A 23948-nucleotide genomic window follows, 5' to 3' on the forward strand; every position below is an offset into this window, starting at 1 on the left:
GAGCTAACTACTAGCATGGCAGGCACTTTCCTAAGGGCTCTGCATACAAACTGAGACAAGGGATGGGCTTGATGCACTGTATATGGGAATACAGTTGTCAGGGACACAGGGGAAGAAGCAATCCAGGATGACTCCTAAGTTTCCCATTTGAGCAACTGGCTGTGTTGCGGTAATACCATTCATCAAAGTGGAAAACAGAATGGATTTGTGGGGAGGAGGAAGACAAGCAGCTCAGTTTGGGGCAGGTTGATTGCAAACTAGCTGTGGGGCATCCGGGTGAGATTGTCTAGAAGACAGAAAACAACCTCAACAGCTTCAAGGAGATTATTGTTCTGGAGATACAGACCTGAGAGCAATTACGGTAGAGGTGATGGTGGCAACAGTGAGAGTAGGTGGAATCGCCCAGGAAGTGGATTTGAAAGAAAAAAAGTGCCAAGATGGAAGACCAAGAAACCCAACCATGACTAACAAGGAAGAGCACATGAAGATGGTAAAGAAGGTATCAGAGGTAGACAAGAACCATGAAGGTGTGAGGGCACAGGGGAAGGGATGAGATGTTCAGTCAAATGCCAGCAGAGGAGGGTGTCTGAATTGGCACTGATGATCTTGGCAGGAAAAGTCGATGGAAAGATGGGGAGTCGGCCAGCTCTACTGAGGAAGGGGCTGGGTAGCAATGGGGAGGCAGAGGGAGTACAAGATGCTCTTCTGAGAAACTTGGCTGGTGAAGAAGGGAGTTAGAAAAATAGCCAGAGGGGAACCCAAGGTCATAGGGGTCCCTGACAACTCTGTCTTCAGATCAATTCCTGATCAGTTCCTGATACATACCTACTTTCTTACTGTGAACTGGTTCTCTCCACCAGGATGTGAGGTTTGGAATGTGTATGTCCAGACTTAGACCCATGTAGGTCTAAACTGAAGTTTACAGAAGAAGAATGACCACTGTAGCCAACCCCCTTCTTGACACAAGAGTAGGAATCTGGATCCAATCTGGATGTGATCCCTGACTTGGGGCTGCACGGACGTGACGCTGGACGGCTCTGTAACCCTTCCTGGAGGCAAGATTACTCATGATGACGTCCCATTACTCTGTGGCCATGCTGCATCCTTGCTTTGAAAGCCTAACACAGAACATTTCAAGCCAGTTTCAGATCCTGATTAGAAACTTGCTGGAGGGGTTAGCAGCTGCAGTCACTGGGAGAGATGTTCAGTGAGGCTCCCAGCTTCCCCATGTCTACATGTGCCAAAGCTTTTTCATTTCCATTCTGCATTCAGTAGGAGTTTACAATCCTTAGATATTAACACTCATTAATATTGATGTTTGAGTACCAAATCTGTTTAGCTTCCTAGAAATTACTAGATTTTATATTAGCCATTCATTCATTCATTCAATACACATTGAATTACACTGATTAAGTGCTAGGCAACCTGAGAGTTCTGGAGAAGCCTGAATAAATAAAGAAGAAATGGCCTTAAGAGGCCCATATACATTTCTATCAATGGCTACAGACAATGTGGAAAGTCTTATAACAAGGCATGGATATATACAGTCTATATACACAAACACGTGTACACATTCAGATACATATTTATAGAAGTTCAGTATCCCTTATCCAAAACACCTGGGACCAGAAGTGTTTCAGATTTGAGATATTTTGCAGGTTTTGGAATATTTGCATAAGGAGATGGGGATGGGACTCAAGTCTAAACATAAAATTCATTTATGGTTCATATACATTTGTGGTGCTTATCCAAAACCTGAAGGGTAGTTTTATACCATATTTTAGTGCACCTGTATTTTGACCATGACTTATCACATAGGGTCAAGTATGGAATTTCCCACTTGTGCTGGTACTCAAAAATTTTTGGATTTTGGAGCATTTCAATTTTTGGATTGAGGATGCTCAACCTGCAGTATATACACATGTACATAAATACACATGTGTATGTATTTATACATTCCTTCCTGTACATGTGGGGGATGAACACAGAAAAGTACATGACTATTTCTCTTAGATGTGACCATATTATTACAGGACATAAAAGGAAGGTACATGAGATAAGAAGGATGAGCAATGGTGGTTTGCTGGTAAATAAAGGAAGAAGAAGGGCCTCAGGCAGAAAGAAGAGCATGGGAAAATGTATCAGGGTGCGACTATGCATGACATACGTGATAATGAAGCAAGGGTGAACATAGAAACAGTAAAACCAACAATGGTGACAGGCACTCATCGGGCACTTGCTAGGTGTCAGGCATTCTTCTGAGAACTTTATGCAAATTGCCACGTTGCGGGAGCCATATGTGTGGGATTGGCCAGAAGTGAGGCTGCAAAGATGGCTGGGGCGTGATAGGTTCTGAGCGTGGGGCGAGGGGATCTGGACGTATTCTGGCAGGAGACACAGGCACTGAGAGTTCTCAGTGAGATCAGAGCTGTGATCTAGGAAGGGGCCTCGGCTACCTGTGTGGGCAAGGACCTGGAGAAGGTGATCTGGGAGGTGAAGACATGAGTCTGGAAGCTTTTTCAATAGTTCAGAGCAAATCAACCATGTAAAAACGGTGAGAAGATGGGTTCAGGAGGCTTTTGAGCAAGAAGAAATGGCCCTGGCGATTCTTGTACATGGGGGAAGACTGGGAAGGAGGAGAGGAAGGAATTCTGCTCACTCAGAGAGTTAGAAGCATCTTTGGGAAAGTGGATGGACTCAGCTTAAGGTAGAAAGGGCTAGAGGGCAGCTAAGTATTGAAGTGTTGAACTGGAGAGGGAAGGTTTGGGCTGGAGGTAAAAGGAGGAATGGTGAGGGGGCCCCACCTCCATTCAAGTTGAATTTGTTCTTTCTACCCTAAGATCTCCCTGAATTCCTCTTTCCTTCCCCTTTGGTCTTAGATTTTCATATCAATAGCCATGAGATGACAGAGGACAACACATGTAGGCCCAAACAGCACAGGGACACAGTCACACACACTGGCACCTAGCCCAGAGAGGGACACACAGAGAAATGCAAACATACAGGTGCACAGACAACCACACATGCACACTATTCTAGATGACAGAGGGATACGTTCTTGTCTGTGGATGACAAAGAGACACACACACACCCCTATACAGGTTCACAGACAACAAGGGGACATGCATGCACACTTCTGTAGATGACAGAGGGACACACAAAAGAGTGGGTCTATGGATGACAAAGGTCTAAAAACACAAACACCCACGAGAACATCTAAAGTCCTCATTTCGCTCTACGCATTCAAAGCCCATCTCTGTGACTCCACAGTCACCCAAAGCAACACTCAGCTCTCCTCCTACCAAAGAGCTTCTGCAGGACTTGTCCATCATACAAATCTTCAGCCAGGTCTTTCACAATGATTCTTTCTCCAACCAACACATCATTAATCCAGTCAATTAATACCTACAGAGAAATAGCAAGAATAAGAGAAAAGTCATGGGGTATTTTCTTGTAGATCAGCTTTCTTATCCTGGGCAATTAAAATCTAAATGAACTTCAGATTTTAAATGAACTTCAGATTTTAAAAGCAGAAGTATCTACCTGTGCAGACAGGCAGGTGTGGGTGGGAGCCCCTGGGGTTTTTCCCGTGTCAGCTTTCTGGGGATGACAGCGCCAATGTCCCTGCTGATCTCTTCTTCCTTCTGTAAAGGCCAGCAACACTCTCACAGTGGGGGCTTCATGCCAGGCACAAGCATGGGCTCTGGAGTTATGCAAACCCCAGCTCTACCCACTAACTGGCTTGGGTACCACTGTCATCTACAGGTGTGTGTATGTGTACAGGCTTGTGTTCCTCTGACATTGGTGAACATGTGCACAGGTATCTGCTCCTTCATGGCACAGGTGCACACCATCATTTGGGAACTTGTGTGTGCATCTGCATGATCTATGAATCTGCAGCAAGCTGGTGGTCTTCTCTGAGCCTCTGGTTTTCTATCTCTAAAACTGAGAATGAAAGTATCTTGTAGGTCAGGTGGTGGAAAAGAATGACTTATGACAAGGGTTGAATACTTGATTAAAAGCAGATCTTACTAATGTATAAGCACTCTCCCAATGACAGTGTGCTGGGAGCCATTAGCCAAGTAGGTATGACAATTTCCTTGCCAGCGTACCCCATGTTGCTGACATGTTGCAGTGACATTGAATGTAAGTGACCTTGCTCAAGGACCAAGGCAGATTAGGGTGTTCCCGGTTTTAAGATAATCTTGTTTAGGGAGTTCCCAGTTTAGGTTCCAGGTTTAAGGTTTAAGATTATTCCTGCTGGGAATAGGGCGTATCCTGCTGCCTGAGTTCCCCTTGAGTTCTCACGGGATTCAGACAGTATATTTTGGAGATAGAAGCCCAGTGAGTGTGAATTTGGGAGAGAAGGTGGATTTGGGAAGAGAACGTGGATTTCCCCAGAACGTGATTGTAGACGGCTGGTGAGTTCGGGAATAAAGAGTTGCTGTTTGAATCTACAAGCTGTGTGGTGGCTCGTGATTGTGTGCCCAGCCAGACTGCGGCATTTGTGCCCAGCCAGACTGCGGCATTTGGCGGCCCGTGCGGGGAACTTCTGAAGCTTAGAGGTAAGTGAAATTTCTCACCCTTGAGGAAGAGAGAAAGAATGGGTGAACATTTCAAAAAACAATGTGTTATTGTTTTGATTTATTTTGTTTTTATTTCAAGTTGCCTGTTCCTAGAACTTTCTCAGGCAAACTGGGGAAAATGGTTGGCTCAAAGTTTGAAGTTGTTCACCCCCGAGGAAGAGAAATTGTTAGAGGAAAGAGGCACCCCAGTAAGACCAAGAACAGTTAGGACATATGTTGATACAATACAAAAATGTAGCACATGGCTTTTTAAAGACGAGTTATTAAGTATATCAATGGGACCACCATGGTATCCTGTAGAAGGATTTTTCTTCAACAAGAAAGAGATGGCTAGTTCTGTTTGCTACACTTGTCTAAGATCTTGGTTTCTACAAAGTTCTGATTAATTTACAAAGCTAAAATGTTGAAACATCAACCACTCTTTACTTATTAAGTTACATAAGGTAATATATTTAAGCATGTGTGTTTTCATAAATTGGTGAATGGAAAAAAGGTTTAATATTGCTTTGGTCTGTGTCTTTGCTAAAACAAGGTTACTAAGAGTTAAGATTCTATCATGTGTAATTTATATACAAAGAGTATAAGAAGTTTCAGTTGGGTTTCAATTATAGTATTATAGTATCATAAAAAAAACATGAAAGTCTTTCATCTTATTAAAGTGGAGTAATTTGTCTAAATCAGAAATTTTATAAGAGTTGTTTCAGAATGTAAATTTATAAGAAGGGTTAACAGTTAAAAAAGAGATAAAAAGATTCAAGATGTGGGAATATATATTAATATAAAAGGTTAAAGGAAAAAGAAATGATTCTAGATGATATAATCTGTGTGGTAAAGTAAAAAGTTGTAAAATGACATTTAAAAAGAATTTGAGGAAACTAGACTTAATTTAAAAGCTTGAGAAAGGAAGAAAGAAGAAAAAGATATTTGTACATGGCAGATTGAGACAAAGCTTCTCAATGGAGTTAAAAAAAAAAAGCCTTTGGTTGAAAGGCAGCCATGTAAACTAACATTAAAGCGATTTAATCAGAATCTAAGCCTCGTTTAAAAGAGTGAAGTTGTAGGTGGTGAAAAAGTACATTTAAAAGTACAGTATAGATGATAATTAAAAGGCTTTAAAAGGTTAAATTGAAGGTGGTCGAGATACCTTCATGGCGGAAAAAAGATTGCTTTATTGCATCATTCGAAGCCTAATTAATCTTAAAGGCATTACTTAAAAAAAATGGGAAGATAATAGGATAAAAGATTTAGATAAAGAAGATTAAAAATTTAAAGTGAAAAACTTTAAAGACAGAAGTACAGAAAGGTAAAAAAAGAGAAAAGATGTAGAAAGATAGATTAAAAATTTGAAGTGAAAAACTTTAAAGACAGAAGTATAGAAAGTTAAAAAGAATAAAGATAAAGAAGATGTAGAAAGATAAAAAAAATGTAGGAAGACAAGAATTTTATACCCACAAAATAGGAAAAAAAAAAAACTAGGAGGAAAATAAGCAACTAAGGGTAAAAATACAAACCTTAGGGAAAAAAACTAGAAGATAGAAATAAGATAGAAAATGGTTGAAAATGTCAAGTAAGGTATTACACAGATAGAAAATGCAAAAAGCTAAGACAACTATTAGATACAGACATACTTATTAAAACAAAAAGAGGGAATCGGAAGGGGGTATATATTCCCCAAAGATAAACTTAAAATAACGCTTTTTACACTAAACTTTTTAAATTTGGATTCATAAGGACTTAGTGCTGCGGAAAGACATATGTATCCAAAAAATGTACATAAGCCTAAGGTACTTTGGAAAGATATTCTAACAGGACAATGGAAAGGTCCTGACCCAGTGATTGTCTGGAGTCGGGGTTTTGTTTGTGTTTTTCCACAGGGAGAACAGCAGCCCATTTGGATTCCAGAGAGATTAACTAAAACAGTTTCTACAGATCGAAAAGAAGATGATTTGACTCAAATCCATAACAGTTGATATCCAGAACTCCAGCTTGGCCATTCTTACATCTGCGACAGTGATTAACCAGGATGCTTTTTTCAATAGCTATTTTATTATTGCATTTTTCCACATCATAAGGTTCTATTTTTATTTTTTGAGCTCATACAAACCTAGGTTAATGTTTTTCTGATCAGTTTTATTTTTTGACTGTGGAGTTTTTAAACATTGCAATGGAGATTTCACCCAGGTAAAGCTACAAGGCCTTTACTATTTTCTTATGTGTTGTACGTTTGTGTACACTCTTGTGTTTTGTGTTGTATGTCTGCATGTGCGTATGTCCATATTTCTTGTATGAGGAGCGCTCATGAAAAAATGGATCCGAATTATTATTATTTTTTTTATTCACGTGATTTAAATGGTTTAATTTAAATTAGGTAAACAGCTGTTAAGGATTGTTTTTAAAGGTGGTTAACAGATCTGTTTGTTTACTAACTTAAATTAGGTAAAAAGCTGTTAAGGATTGTTTCTAAAGTAGGTTAACAGATCTGTTTGTTTACTTTCACCTTTCCTTTTCATTATATTTAATAATTCTTTTCAGGATAATGTCTCTTTAGCATCATTGCCAGAATTCCTATCTCCATCTCAGTGCTGGTGAAGAACTCAACAAGTAATGCTCAATCAAAGAGTCAACTTACTTTGGGAGGAAACGGATTTTGGGAGGAAATGGACATATTGATAGATTCCTCTGCTTTGAACTGCTTGCAGAACTTGCCTGGACTATGTAACTATCGTTTGATGGTGTCACTAGTGATGCAATTTTTATTTCCTTGCCAGCGCACCCCATGTTAATTGTGGTAGTGCTGACATATCTTTGCTGATGGTGTCACCAGTGATGCAATTTTTCCCAAGGAGCCGTCAATTGGCTTGGTGTCGTGGCATTTCTGTATCCTCCTCCCTTCTGCTAGTGATGGTCTAAAATTTGGGGGCCAATGGCTTATGCTGGACCGGTAGTCAGTGACGGGTATGATCCAATTGCAGTGGTATCAACCTAAGACAGGAGGCTGACGCCTAAAGGTCAGTTTTCCGATGACGGGTAAGAACCATATGTTGAATTGGACAACCTACCAGGCACGGTCCATAAGCCACATTAACCTCACTCCCCCACTGGCACCAAGGCCAAATTTGGGGGCCAACAGAGGTGAGGCAAAGAACCTCACCCCCCCCACTGGTGCATAGACCTATCCACAAGTATGGCTGTATGCTGGACCGGTAGTCAGTGACGGGTATGATCCAATTGCAGTGGTATCAACCTAAGACAGGAGGCTGACGCCTAAAGGTCAGTTTTCCGATGACGGGTAAGAACCATATGTTGAATTGGACAACCTACCAGGCACGGTCCTTAAGCCACATTGCTTGTTGTTTAATTAATCAGAAGGGGGGAGATGCTGGGAGCCATTAGCCAAGTAGGTATGACAATTTCCTTGCCAGCGTACCCCATGTTGCTGACATGTTGCAGTGACATTGAATGTAAGTGACCTTGCTCAAGGACCAAGGCAGATTAGGGTGTTCCCGGTTTTAAGATAATCTTGTTTAGGGAGTTCCCAGTTTAGGTTCCAGGTTTAAGGTTTAAGATTATTCCTGCTGGGAATAGGGCGTATCCTGCTGCCTGAGTTCCCCTTGAGTTCTCACGGGATTCAGACAGTATATTTTGGAGATAGAAGCCCAGTGAGTGTGAATTTGGGAGAGAAGGTGGATTTGGGAAGAGAACGTGGATTTCCCCAGAACGTGATTGTAGACGGCTGGTGAGTTCGGGAATAAAGAGTTGCTGTTTGAATCTACAAGCTGTGTGGTGGCTCGTGATTGTGTGCCCAGCCAGACTGCGGCATTTGTGCCCAGCCAGACTGCGGCAACAGTGGGTTAGGCAATTCCTTCATCTCTGTGCCCAGGAGGCTTAATCAGCATGGAAGGAAGCAGATTTGCCCAGGTCACAGAGCTCATGGGGTGGAGACAGGAGTGGATCATACATAATGATGGATTACCAGTTTTAAGGATATAGGGATAAATTTTGGTCATTGTACACGGTTGAGTGACCCCCCACCACAGCCAAGATGAAGAATAGCTCCATCACCCTAAGTGCTGTGATGGAGCTTGGTGGCTTCATAGTGCATCGTTTTGTCTCAAGGAAGGATGATGGTAATTACTGAGCACCTCATATGGACCAGGCATAGCCTATATCCAATACCATAAAACCCAATCTGTTCAAGAGAGCAGGGAACTAGTCAACCAAATGATTATAACATAAAAGGCTGTGATCCAGGAGGAGGGGAGTCTGTGGTGCCATCGGTGAGTACAGGAGCCCCACCAGGGCTGGGGATAGAAGCAGGAATGGGAGGAGGATTCTAGAAAGGCTGGTGTTTGAGGACATTCTTAAGAGAAAACTAGAATTTCAAGGTGAGCAAAGTGTCTAGATCTAGGAAAATCAAACCTCTTCCTGGAAGCAAGAAAGTGGCCCCAGGTCAACAGTATAGTACCCCCTGATTCAGGTCTTATGTGCAGCAAACGTGCATCTCCAATCTTCCTCTCCCTCAAACTGAGCCCAGATCCAGTTCTGGGATCAGTGCTGAAGCCTGAACCATTCAGAGCCCATTCTGACCACATCTGCCCTCTTGGAAGTCTCCGGGGCAAGCAGCAGCTTTGCCCGTGCCAGCATGGTCAGTAGCCTCTGGCAGAAACAGATCAGAGCCAGACATTCTCCAGTACCTTTGCCCACACAGGCCCAGCACCTTGGAGAGGCTCAGTGACAGGCAAAACCTCAACCTGCAGCTGTTCCACCTTTTCCCTGCACAGCACAAGGGTTCCAGGTCCTACTGGGTAGCCATCCATGGGTGCAGCACAGATGCTAGCAAGAAAGGGTCAGACACCCAACATTCACATCCAGGCCACCCATGGGGCTGATTACAGCCCAGGATGTAAGGGGTTGTATGGGCCCAGCCCAGGCTACCTTATTTCTGTTAATTCCCTGGACTCTGGGGTAAGGCACAGACTTAGGTAAGAAACAGACAGAAGAGATATTTATATATCTCCCTTGAAAACATTGTCCTTAGTCCTTTAGTATCTCATGACATGACCCAAATCTCATGTGGTCTTGTTCCACTAATGAAGCCACAACCATGGGAATAACATTCCTGATTCTATTTCTGAACAGCCTGGCTACTTTAGAGATCCCTTCCGTCCATCCAGTGCTAGATCCTCGGGGTACAATGATGGGGAAAAATGGAGCCTCTAACCCCAAGAAGCTCACCCTGCATGGAACCGGTGGTCTGTAGATACCAGTTGAGTCTGGGAGGCCCCTAAAGCCCCTCCTAATTCCTTCTTACCTTCATCAGTTCCTGAAGTTTGGGGTCACTGCGTGAGTTTGGATCCACCATTGTCCGCACTTCATTCTCCTCTATAAAAAGAAAAGGAATTGAGTCGGGGTGGCTACAGTTGAGGGCACAAAGCTCCTCCAAAGAGACAAGAGAGGCAGGTTACCCAGCATGGTGTCCTCAGGGTCCAGTTCAAAGGGAATGGGGCTGAGAGGCAGGTTGATGGCGTTCATTCCCTCCTCCTGAAGCTCCGACACTGGAAGACAAAAAAGAGCCTGGTCACATTCCAGCTGATGGTCGGGGGTGGGTTGATCTCTGCAATTCATGTGTGATGTTGATATTGAGGGGGAAAATCCACTAAGTTTAGATGGCAGCTGTCACTCAGCATGTGAGCCATTCATGGTTGCTCCCTGCTAAAAGAACCTAATTATCCTCTTATTCTCCCTTCTTCTGTCTGTCACCTCCTTCACTTTCCTGAGACCTAAGAAGGTCTCCCTACCTCTCAGAAAAGATTTCAGGAGAAACAGGTCTTCTTAGGTCTCTGCCTTTTGCTGCCTGCCCTCTATCCAGGGCTTGCTGTCAGGGGCATAGTGGGTGCTAGGAATTGCTGGCTGGTGACCACGGTCACCAATTTCAGGCTACATTTATATTGTGAGCCTTTCCATCTTCAGTTCCACCCTCTGGGCCTCTCTCCTGGCCTGGTTTCCCTAGGACATTCTTCTGCTCATACCCTGCACCAAACCCAGAGGCTGAGCAGGATGGTCCCAGTTCCAGCCTCCTCCCTGGGCTCTGGCTCTCAGCTCTGAGGAAGGGTGGGACACCCCATTTGTCTAACCCTGTCTCCTCAGCCAGAAAAGAAGAGTGCCACACTCACCAGGAAGTTCTTTTTAGACTTCCCATCCTAGAAATCTACAATTCCATTTCCTTCAAGAAACATTAACAAGGGTCAGTGACCACTAACGACATACTATGGAGCCTGGGCAAAAAACCCAATTCCCACCACCAAACCCATCGTGCAATGAGCATTTGCTGAGTGCTGACCTTGGATTACCCTCTCCCCCTCAAACGCTGTGACTTACATCCCTTACTTTGTGCCAATTAAGCACAGAAAGACCATTTTCTCTGAAGGCTTTGGGCACCAAGAGGTTCTTAAGGAGCTAATTCGGCCGCTGCCATCAACCTTAATGAAAGCCGCAGCCCATCTTTCCATTTTATTTTTTTTATTGACTCTGGTCTCCCTGATTGCCAGCATAGACTTGTAAGAATGCTTAAGCACAAGGCAGCCCTTTACAAAGAGTCCTTTCACATCAGCAAACTCACTGATGGCTGCAGCTGGACAGGGAATGAGCCCCCAGCAAAGAGAGTAAAACAGACCCTACCTTAAAAGGGACACTCACATTAGGAAGCTGGTGTTTAGCCCCTCAACGTGGGCCCTTGAGGTTGACATGGGACTTTCCCCGGTCACTGTCTTTGACTCCCCAAGTTCTAGACTCTCATCATTCCGGACTCCTCCTCAATACCCGGCATAAAAAATACAGGTGACACCTGTATTTAAAGCTTCAATGATTCTGGAAATATAGGATTTCATTTGTTTTTTGGCTAAGTACAACTGCTTCCGTAGACGTCTCTAATTTCTTCTAACACCTCTAGATCTAGCAGTTTGTGCTCTTCTCCAGGCTCTTTCTCACAGAGAAGCACAGCTTTCATCACTGGACAGGCATTGCCAGGCACGTGACGGGCAGTGGCAGTAAAGTCACGTTTAAATATAGCGGCAAGGGCTGGCTGCGAAGGAACCTGAGGCTTCTCTGGACCTTCTCTCCTCTAGCTACCCTCTCCCCTCGGTCTTCACTGTCTTACACAGTACACTCACTAACCACGTGTGCTACTTAAGGTTCTTTTTTGCATTGCTGAGGATGAAACCCAGGGCCTTGTGCATGCTAGCCAAGCACTTTATCACTGAGCCACATCCTCAGATTATTCTTCTTAAATTTCAATGAAGTAAATATTCAGTTTCTTAGCTGTACCATACCCCTTCTTTTTTTGTTGTTTGTTTGGTTTTTGGTACCGGGGATTAAACCCAAGGGTACTCAACCATTAAGTCATATCCCAGCCCTTTTTAAAATATTTATTTACAGGATCTCACTAAGTTGCTTAGGGCCTAAGTTGCTGAGGCTGGCTTTGAACTCACAATCTTCCTGCCTTAGTCTCCCAAGCCACTGGGATTACAGGTGTGTGCCACCATGCCCAGATGTACCCACCCCATTTTAAGTGCTCAAGAGTCCACACATGGTTGGTGCTACTCTCCTGGACAGCATAGATAAGAACGTTTACAATATCACAGAAGTTCAACAGGATGGCGAGGTCCTAGGGGATCATGCTTATGCAATGATGAGGATGTCCATATATATTTCTCCAGTCCAGGCCTGACCCCCTCATGGCTTAGGAACCTAATTGCTCACTCCATGTCTCTTCTTAGTCTCAACAGAGATCTCAAATTTAGACATCCACGTCCAAACTAGCAATTTCCAACATCCTTACACCACCATATAGCACACAAACAGCCTGTTCCTCCCCTACTTAATACTCTTTGGTAGATGGCACCACGGTTTACACAATGGCTGGAGCCAAGACATTGTTGTTTACCTTCTCCTGTTGCTCACCTGTTGTCTCTAATACATTGGCAGGTTTTCCAGGCTCCACCTTCCAATGAGGACCTGTTTCCAGCCATTCCTCACCATCTCCCCCACCACCCTCCAGGTTCAAGCCGCAGTTATCTTCCATCTGGATCACCAGAACCACCTTCTAACCAGCCCATTACTTTCCTCTTGCATTCTCCCCATCCCCATCCACTGGTCCCAGAGCTGCTAGAATGTTCTATAAAAATGTAAATAGAATTGTGTCCTTCTCCTGCTGAGAACTTTTCTGTGGCTTTTCATCACACTCAGAATAAATCCCGACTCTTTACCAAGACTTACAAGACCCCCTCATCAGCCCTCGCCTGCCCTCTCATGTCTCATTTTCTTCACAGAACTCATTACAGTCTGAAATTATTATTATTGACACGTCTGTCACCTACTTTCCCCACAGCAGAATGTGAGCTGGGAAAGAACTGGCACTTTTTCTCTTCTGTTCACTATTAGATTTCCATAGAGGTCACAAAGTGGTTAGGAGCCAGGCAAGATTCATATCCAGGACCTTCCCCTTACTAGCTCTATGACCTTGGCCAAGTTCATCAGCCTCTTGTGCCTCACTTTCCTCATCTGCAAAATGGGAGGGAGAATAATACTGTCGACCTTGTTGGGTTGCTGGGAAGATTAAATGAGTTAACGTGTACTCAGAAGAGTGCCTGGTAAGAGCCATGTAAACACATGCTGCTGTTATTATTACTTAAAATAATGACTTAAGCATAGTAGGTACTCAAGAAATATTTGTTGGGTAAATAATGAAAAGTGTCAAGACCACCCACCCTTGCTTGTGTGTGAAGGCAGAATTTGCCAAAGCAGTTTATGGGATGAGAAGTATTTCACCCTTTCCCCAGGAAAAAAAAAAGTCACTCTAGATTTCAGCCTACACTGTGTGCGTGTGCACATATGGGTGTATATTTCTGGGCAGCATTTCCAGCTTACATTTTGCAAAGGAAGAAAAGCTGCATCTGTCCCAAGACTGTTATGCAGCCAGAGTCGGTCTGTAAACATGCAGGTATTAAACATCTCGAAAGTGTGACTAGAAAAGCAATATTCACAGCCAGGTCTCCTAAAGATGGGTCTAATGGGATCTCCTTTTACATGAAGATCATTATTAAGAATGTCTTCAGATGAAAAAATCATAGCCAGAGCCCCGCCTCGCCCTGCCTCTTTAATTCAGTCTCACAGACACAGCAAACCCAAGAAGAAAGGCTGAGATATGTTTGCAATTGGAAATGTTTTTTTTTTTTTTCAGGAAATGATTTGGTACAAGAACATCATTCCCATTCCATTAACTGCTGACTCGGAGCCAACTGTTTGTAAAAGTGAATATGCAAACTGCCCAGTTCAGGCCTGGTCCCCGCCTCATGGGGCCCTATTAGTGGCCACTTTGCCAAAACAGCCTGCCTGCTTTGGAGGTTTCGTTTCTATTAAACCAGAGCGGGGCCCAGCAGAAGCCCCGTGCCAATCCCTGCACTTGGAAAACAAAGAGCCGCGATTGAATTTTCTCGGCACAGAATACAAATATGATGTTTACCCCCTGAACCTCCTCTAACAATCTAAAACTAGGTCTGAATGCACAGCCTTCAGTGTCTCGCAGCACCATTAGTCATAACTTAATAAACAGCTTAAATGCTCAGCTCAAGGTTGGGCTCAGGAAGGCAGGGAGATTGCCTCAACCCCCAAAGTAGTCGCCCTGAGAAACAGGGCTTTTATTTTCTGGGAAGTGCAGCCTGATGAGGGGTCTGGCTGCCCATCAGAAAGGATATGGATAGGTTTTGGAGTCTGAAAGAGCTGTATTCAAATTCTGCTTCTGTTTTTATCAGCCCCAGGATCTATGTGACTCTAACTCCCTGAAATTCCCTATAAAGCAATTCCCTCTACAACAAAAGAATAGCTGGTTTCCTCCTCAATCTTTATTTTCCTCTATTGAAAGAAATCTCATTTGTTCCGCATGCACCCGTCCATCCTATGCTCCACGGTGAGATCCTAACTGCTTTAAACTAATGGTGGTCATCTCAATCCATGTGGAAGTGACTGGCTCCAGCCTTGTCATATGAAACAATTCCTGTCATAAGTGGTGGGGATTTCTAGGAGCTCTTAGGAGTAATGTTCCTCTACTGTAAAGAGAGGCCCAAGGAAGAGAAGGTATCATTCCCCTCTAATCATTATTGTATTAGGAAGTTATGACTGGATTTGATGCAGCTATTTTGTACCACGAGGTAAGTTAGGTCAAGGAGAAAGCTAATATGCTGAAGTTGGCAGAGGATAAAGGAAGGAGGAAGAGGTCTATTCCTATGTACTTGCAGATACTGTTGAGTCACCCCAGTTCTGTATGTCTTGTTATAAGAGGTAAAATAAATTCCTTTATTGTTTAACCCAGAAAAGTAGGTGTTTTCTGAGGCTTGGAGCCCAACCGCCCTAACTGCTACATGAGGACACAGGGTTATGAAGTTGATGGGTAAACAGAATAAGCTGGCAATTAAAAGTAGTCCCCTGCCCTTTTTTTCCCAGGAGGAACAGAGTAGCTATAAGATTTCTTTGTATTCCAGACTATGTCCAAAGATTCAACACCAGGAGGAAAGAGAAGAATGGACAAAGGCTTCTAAAGGTTAAAAAAAAAAAGTCCATTTATACAAACCCTGCAAGTTTATTCATTCAACCAATAAATAGTGCTGAGGCAGACCCCATGCCTCCCCAGCATGGGGATGCAGCTGGAAGACTGGCCGTGATCCTGCCTCCATCTGCTCACAGGTGGTGGGAGAGGCAGGCCTGTGCACACGTGAGCAGCATGCAGCACTTGGAGGGGACAGAGGAAAGCTAGAGGGGGCCGGGGTAGCTCAGGTGGAATGAGGCTAATTTTGGATAAAGAAGACTGGGAGGGATTCCCAGAAAGGGCAACATGTTGAGTTGGACCTTAAAACATGTAAATTTTCACCCAACACAGGTGCACCATGAAAGGCACCTCTGTGTAAAAAGAGCAAGATATGGGAAAACAGGCAGGTGCTGAGAGTGTGGTGAGTACATTTGAGCACAGGGGATCTAGGGCGTGGGTGGGGGAAGAATTGAGGGGCAGATCGTAGGGAGGATTCAGAGTTAAGATCTTGAATTCGATCGTGATAAGAAAATAAAACAATGCTCGGAAACTAGAAATAATATGTAATTATAGCAAGGTTGCAGGATATAGGGTTAATATACAAAAGTCATCTATTCCCTATTTATTAACAATGAGTGACTGGGGTCAAAAGTTAAAAGCAGATTATTTGCAGTAGAAAAAAAATGTGATTCTTAGGTATGAATCTAATAAAGTACGTACAGAATTGATTCACAAAGGATAACAAAACCCTGATGAAAGATCAAGGAAGATCTAGATAAGTGGAAAGATATTCAATGGGTCGTGAATTAGAAGACTTAAATATTATTAAATTTTTAATTCTTTTAAACTTCATGTGCTGATCTGATGCAATTTCAGTTAAACATCTAATAGTAAGCTATTTTGTGGATATCCACAAGCTGATTCTAAAGTTTATAAGGAAAAGCCACACAAAGTAGCCAACACATTCTTGAAAGGTAACAAAGTTGGAGAATTGATACTACCAGACTTCAAGGCTACTATAGATCCACGATGAATCAAAGCAGCATGGTATGGATGCAAGAAGAGATAGATAAGTCAATGGAATGTGGGAGAAAACTCAGAAACAGATCCACCACACACACACACAGTTAACTCATCTTTGACAAGGGTACAAAGGCAGTTCAATGGACAGTATTTTCAACAAAGGGTGCTATAACAACTGGATGTCTATAGGCAGAAAAATCAACCTAGACACTCATCAGACCATATGCCTTTCCTGAAACTTTAGACCTAAGTATAAAACACAACACTATAAACTTCTAAAAAATAAAATAGGAAAGAATCTATATGACCTAGGGTTTGGCAATGAGTCTTTGGATACAAAAAGGAAAATCTATAAAAGAAATATTGGTAAATCAGACTTTATTAAAAAGAAATTTTTAAAAATAGGTGTCTCTATCTGGTTAAACTTGGACACAAAATATACAAAGAACTCTTAGAATTGAGTAAGAAAACAACAACCAAACCACAAAATGGGCAAAAGATCTAAGCAAACATGTTACCCAAGAAGATGTCCAGTTGGCAAATATGCATGTCCGTTCTCTCATCATCATTTGTCATTAGGTAATGACAAAATAAAAAAGAGATATCACCACACACCTATTAGAATGGCTAAAATAAAAAACTGACCATACTAAATGCTGACAAGGAAATGAAGCAACAGAAATTCTCAGCTATTGCTGGTGAGAATATAAAACAGTTGCTCAGGACTACAGTTTGGTACTTTCTTGCAAAGCTTTAATCTTATCATCTAAGCCAGCAATTGTGCCCCTAGGTATTTATCTGACTGATTTAAAAATATTTTCACACAAAGCCCTGAAAGTGAATACTTATAGCAGCTTTATTCATAATCACCAAAATTGGAAGCAACCAAGATATCTTTCAATAGATGAATGGATAAACTATAGTATATTCACCTGATGAAATATTCAGTTAATGAAAGGAAATGATCTATAAATCTATGAAGAGACATGGAAGAAACTTAACTACATATTCCTAAGTCAGAAAGGTTGGTCGGGAAAGATTATGTAATGTATGATTCAATCATATGGCATTCTGGAAAAACTAAAAAGGTTGATGGTTTCCAGGGACTTGGGAGAAAAGTTGAATGGGCAAAGTATAGAAGATTTTTTTCATGGTGGCAAAACTGTCCAGAATGATTCTGTGCAGTGAATACCTGAGATTATGCATCTGTATCCCAATGAACTTCATAGCACAAGGAACAAACCTAAATGTAAGCAAATTTAAAACTCATTCAGAAGGTTGAGGGATGCAAAGATGGAAATCAGATTGTGGTAATAAAATTTAACTATCTGACAAATGTATGTGACTACCTCTCTGTAGAGGGTAAGGGAATTGTGCTGACCTCTTTGAAATAAATGAGTAGAATCTATAAAGCCTAAAGGCAAAAGGACCTGCACCTAAACATTGACCTCCAGTTGATAAAGTCATTTACCATGTACACTGGAACTGAACAGCTAAATAAATGGATGGTGGATTGAAGGAGCCACGTTTCTAAGTGTTAGAGTGAGAAGTTACAGTAGGGAAGGCTGGGATGATCCATGTGAGAATGGATTAGAGTTGGAGACATCAGTAAGAACTCAAGTCTAGTCTAATATAGATACACATGATTCTTTTTTTTTTTTTTGAGAGAGAGAGAGAGAATTTTAATATATATTTTTTAGTTTTCGGTGGACACAACATCTTTGTTTGTATGTGGTGCTGAGGATCGAACCTGGGCCGCACGCATGCCAGGCGAGCTACCGCTTAAGCCACATCCCCAGCCCAATACACATGATTCTTCTTGTATGCTCTGGCTGTGTTGGTGGAGAGGACCTAAAAGAAATGACACCTACTAGCATTGAACAAACCTGGAGCCCAGATCTTGGTTTCTAGTCTAATTCTCCAACAAAAGGAAGCATTCTCTTTGGGTAAATGGCTAATTCTAAGACTGGAAATGTACAAGATGAGCCTGGAGCCAGTCAGATGTACAGAAAGATGGATGTCAAAGGGACATAAGAGTTGACTGAAAGAGACAGTGAAATTTGGATCAATTTGAGCAACAAAACAAAGTCGTGTTGGATTACAGTACATATTATAAGGTAAATATCCATGAATCCATAAATGAATGAATACACAATGGAGAAGAGACCAATATTTTGCGCAGGATTCTAGATTCTCTGCACTCAAAAGGGGAGTGAAACTCCCCACTCCTTGAGAGTGGGTTCTGCATTCACAACAGCCAAGTTATGGAACCAGCCCAGCTGTCCATCAACAGATGAGCAGATAAAGAAAATGTGGTACAACATGAGACCTTAAATTATACACCAGAGCTATAGTAACAAAAGCAGCATGATGTTGGCATCAAAACAGACATAAAGACAAATGGAACAAAACAGAAGACATGGAGACAAACCCACATAAATACAGTTACCTAGTACAGTACCTAGTACCTTATAGTACTAGACAGAGGCACCATAAACATACATTGGAGAAAAGATAGCCTCTTCAACAAATGGTGCTGGGGAAACTGGAAATCTATATGTAGCAGAAATTTAACCCCTAACTCTCACCTTCACAAAACTCAACTCAAAGTAGATCAAGGACCTAGATACTAAACCAGAGACCTTGTACCTACTAGAAGAAAATGTTGGCCCAACTCTCCATAATGTCAGCTTGAAAACCAAATTCCTCAATAAGACTCCTAAAGTGAAAGAAGTAAAATCAAGAATCAATAAATGGGATAGTATCAATCTAAAACGCTTCTTCACAGCAAAGTAAACAATCGAGAACGTGAAGAGAGAACCTACAGAATGGGAGAAAATCTTTGCCACCTACACCTTAGATATAGCATTAATCTCCAAAATACATAAAAAACTCAAAAAACTTAACATCATAAAAACAAATAACCCAATCAATAAATGGGCAAAGGAACTGAACAGACACTTCACAGAAGAAGAAATACGGAATGGTCAATAAATACATGAAAAAAATGTTCAACATCTCTAGCAATTAGAGATTGCTAGAGATGTATTCTTGATAATTGCCATTCTGACTGGAACAAGTAACAATAAATGTTGGTGAGAATGTGGGGGAAAAGATATACTCATACGTTGCTGGTAGGATGCAAATTGGTGCAACCATTCTGGAAAGCAGTATGGAGATTGATTCCTCAGAAAACTTGGAATGGAACCACCATTTGACCCAGTTATCACAATCCCCAGTATATACCCAAAGGACTTAAAATCATCATACTACAGTGACGCAGCCACATCAATGTTCCTAAGCAGCTCAATTCACAATAGCTAAGCTATGGAACCATTTTCCTAGGTACCCTTCAATAGATGAATGTATGAAGAAAATGTGGTACATAAACACAACGGGATATTACTCAGCCATAAAGAAGAATGAAATTATGGCACTTGCCAGTAAGTAGATGGAAGTGGAAACTATAATGCTAAGTAAAATAAACCAGTCCCTGAAAACCAAAGGCCAAATGTTCTTTCTGATATATGGATGCTAACACACAAAAAGGGGGGGTAGGTGGGGAGAAAAGAAGTTCATTGTATTAAACAAAATGGAATAAAGGGAAAGGAGGGAGATAGGAACAGGAATTGGACATAACTTTCCTATGTCCATATATGAATACACAACCAGTGAAACTCCATATCACATTCAACCTCAAGAACGGGATCTAATTAGAGTAAGTTATACTCCATGTATGTATAATATGTCAAAATACATTCTACTATCATGTGTGTCTAAATAGAACAATTAAAAATTTTTTAAAAAAGTTCTTAAATGACCAAAAAAGAGAAAAATGTGGTATATAGACACAATGGGGTTTTACTCAATCATAAAGAAGAATGAAGTTTTGTGGTTTGCAGGAAAATGGATGGAACTAGAGAACATAATACTAAGTGAGATAATCAGGCTAAGAGCATCCAGGGCTGTATGTTTTCTCTCATACACACAACGAGGGGGAAAAAGGGAGGGGGAATCTCATGAAAATAGAAGCAAGACCCATAAAGTAGAAGAAGGGGATCTGGGAAGGAATGAAATATATGAAAAAAAATGTTCAATTTCTCTGGCAACAGATGAATTCATGCTACATGCATGTACACATATATAACAATAAATCCCGCTATTGTGTGTTATTATAATGCACCAATAAGAAAGGAACAGGCGGTGAATGGTGAGTTCCTTCTTTTCAGAATCCTGTGTGAAAAGGAGGGAAAACAGCATGCCTTCATGGTGGAGAAACTTGACAAACACTACCTCGGCCAGGTGATCAAGGTCCACAGTCATTCAGCGTGCTGACCTTGTGTACCGGTCAGAGGATGTAATGAAATTGGCACTTTACCTCAGTGGTCTTCCTTCCCGAAAGCCTAATCATGAGAAAAACAGACAAATCCCAGCAGGAGAGGATCCTAAAAGGTTCTTGACCTACATTTTTCAAGACTCTCAAGGTTATCAAGAATAAGTCTGAGAAACTGTCACAGGCCGTCAAGGGACACGTAAGAAGATATGATGGCAAAATATAATGTGGGATCCTAGAGCAGGAAGACCACATTAGGTAAAATCTAAAAATACCTGAATCGATTATGGGCTTTGGTTAGTAAACATGTATCTATTTTTTCCAACATATATAAACCTTTGTGCACCCTACACAGAACACGGTAATATATCTATCTTAATGGTCATTAATTGTAATGGACATACTATACCACCCTAAGATGTTAACAAGTGGGGACACTGGGTGTAGGCTCTATGGAAACTGTACTGTCTTTGCCATTTTTCTTAAGTCTAAAACCATATGGTAAAACTAGCGTTCTTTAAAAAAAATCAACCTGAATTTGTTCTTTGGCAAAAAATACATAGTGTTCACAATGGAGGGATGGTAGAGGGAAACATGTGATTTTATGGGACACAGGCTTCCCCCATCACTGGGGAGACAGTGGTAGTTTACCCATCACTAGCTGATGCTGTAGGAGCACTTGGATGGGAAACAAAACACAGAGATCATTGCAAAGTCCAGCAGTGCTAGCTGTACTCATTCCCAAATGAGAACCCAGCTTTTCCAGGATGAAAGTACACAGTTATCTCTTTCAAAAATTGCTTCCAGAGCTGAAAGGAGAAGAGAGAGCTTCCTTCTAACTTAAAGATGCTTGGCAGGATCCTTTCTACTTTCTTGGAGGGGGGTCTGACCCACTAGTAAAAACCATCCCTGAAGGTTCGGTGGTCTCTTCAATGGTTTCCTCTGGGAGTTCTCTATACCCATGGTCCCTGATGGGTGTCTCTATGCAGGGGCTTTTGAATTGGTTTTGTATTGCTGTAGAAGCTGACTGTCAGAACTTTGATAGCTTAAAATGATACAGACACGATTATCCTTATGGATCTAGAGGTTAGAAGTGCGATATGGGTCTCACCAGGCTAAAGTCAAGGTGTCAGCAGGGCTGTGTTCCTTTCTGCAGGCTTTAGGGGAGAATTCATGTTCTTTCCTTTTCTGGCTTCTACAGGTCACCCACATTTCTTGGCTTGTGGTTCCCTTCCACCATCTTCCAAACCAGCAGCGGGGGGAAGGTGTCTAGTCCTTCTCACTCGTTCTCCCTTCTGCCTCCCTCCTCACCTTCAAGTCCCCTCTGATCACACTAGGCCCACCTGGATAACCCAGGATCACCTCCCTATTCTAGGGTCAGCTGCTTAGCAACTAGAATTCTGCCGGCAACCCTAACTCCCTTTGGACGTATAAGGTAGCATTCGCAGGTTCTAGGGATTAGGACGTGGATATCTTGCGGGGGAGGGCATTATGCTGCCAACAATAGCTTTTTCCGTTGAGGGCACAGGTTCTGTTCTTAACACCCTTCCCTACAACATGTGGCTTCACTTTTCCTCCATGTGAGATGGCCAAAAGAAAACGCAAATCCCAACCCCACCCACTCGGTCCCTGAAACAAGAACGTTTTATTGCTTTTAATGAAATAGATACTTGCTTCAGCAGCCATAATTGATGGCTTGGGAGCCAGTCCTGTGCAAACTTCCAGCGTCTTGCCACACTCTGCTGTACCTGACACAGCTGTTCAGGCACCAGGGTGTCACCCCAGCCCTTGGAACACAGCCAAAATATATATATTATATATATACATACATACATATAAAAGGAAAAGGAGAGGCTGGTGTTGTGAATGGGAACTGACAGGAGGATCTATACTCCAGAGTCCTAGAGCTTCCATCAGAGTGTGTTTTGGATGGTTTTATAGTCTCTGCAGAGTTGGATGTTTGCCAAGCAAACGGCCCCTGGGCTAATTCACTGTTCAGCCAAGCACACGTTACAGCTGCCCTCCAATAGCTAGTAAGCGTGGAGAAAGATGGATGCACCATTGGCTGGCTCCAGGCAGTTACAATAATCTGAACGGAAATGTTGGTTGAGGTCTCCAGCAAGCCATGGGAGTTATGTTTAAACACTACACAGGCACATAGTCTAGGGGGACAAGATGTCACAGGGCACAAGAGACACTGGGGCAGGTCCTCCACCTCGGGCCTTTATCTTTGGGTACTGCCTGAGTAAGTTTTCTTTCTTATCTCATTCTCTGAGGCTCTTTGACCACATCCATGTCCTTCTTATTATTAATCCTGAATAGCCAGTCCTTTATCTTTGCAGTGGCTCCATGCTACTTAAAAAGCACCACATCAACTTCAAGTCCACTTGAATTCCCAAGTGGTACCCTCCACGGGAATCAATAGCTCTGAGAGTGCTGGTAAGCAAACATGGCACAGTTGGGTTCTGATTGGGTCAATTTGCAGGTGGGCTAATTCTGGATTTGTCTAAACATCAGTCAGTGGCTTATCCTGAAGGAGCACTCTTTTTTGGAAACTCCTTGTGTGAATAATGATGGTGGTAGTCAGAGAACACCAAAGGTTATTTCCATTGGATCGGGCATGTAGATGTCTTGTACACACACACATACATAAACATTTAATCTTCATAACAATTCCATGAGTATGTACAATTATCCCTATTTTACAGAGGAGAAAAATAAGGCCCAGAGAGGTCATATAACCTGATAGAGGCTACACAATTAGAAAGTAGAGCTGAAATTGGATCCCAGGCCAGCTGGCTCGACAGTTCCTATCCTTAACACTATACTGTGCTCTCTAGTTTTATAGAACACCTTTCATTTTTATATAAAACATACAGTTCACTTGGTGAGGTAGATGAAATGCTCCTTGAACACAATCTGTACCTCTAAACCAGGCCTAAAAATACACATCACACCCTTTTTGCAGACCACATTTTCTGTGAAGCTGTGGGAACATGTTACTTCTACATTTCCACATAAAGCCAAGAGAAAGTTTAGTGAGGAATAATCCTGCATAGCTAAACTTGAGGGGTTATCTAGTTGCTGTTGCGGGGTGGGGGTTCGGGGAGTGGCTGGCCTTTGTGAGGTCAGGTTAAAGAGGAAGTGACGTTTGAGTAGCACTTTTGCTTGTATTAAATGTAATTGGTTAATTTATTTCCCACCTTTATAGAAAAGCGTGCTTATCTCAGAGAACTTTGGAAACCTAAAAAAACTGAGTGAAAATAATCCTACCGCTTAGAGATTAAACTCCACTAACATATTATATTTTCTCACACATTTTTCTATGTTTTACACACACACACACACTTCTCTTTTAAACATACTGGGCACACACAGTTCTACAGCCTGCTTTTTTCACACCACATAATCTCATCACATATCCTTA

General features: G+C 42.1%; 1 protein-coding gene across 1 annotated transcript in view; it reads right to left on the bottom strand.

The window, feature by feature from the left end:
- The window catches only part of Parva (parvin alpha), a 154364-nt gene that overhangs the window by 47874 nt on the left and 82542 nt on the right, over nucleotides 1–23948 (bottom strand). Inside the window, exons 2-4 of the mRNA XM_046438051.2 lie at nucleotides 10052–10141; nucleotides 9898–9968; nucleotides 3303–3405 (exon numbers count right to left, since the gene is read on the bottom strand). Of these exons, the coding sequence (XP_046294007.1) occupies nucleotides 3303–3405; nucleotides 9898–9968; nucleotides 10052–10141 (264 nt within the window). The remainder of the gene's footprint in view (nucleotides 1–3302; nucleotides 3406–9897; nucleotides 9969–10051; nucleotides 10142–23948) is intronic.

The sequence above is a fragment of the Marmota monax genome, unplaced genomic scaffold, assembly GCF_021218885.2.
Source record: "Marmota monax isolate L192 unplaced genomic scaffold, Marmota_monax_Labrador192_F-V1.1 WCK01_AAM20220418_F8-fsc00061, whole genome shotgun sequence".
Classification (NCBI taxonomy): Eukaryota; Metazoa; Chordata; class Mammalia; order Rodentia; family Sciuridae; genus Marmota; species Marmota monax.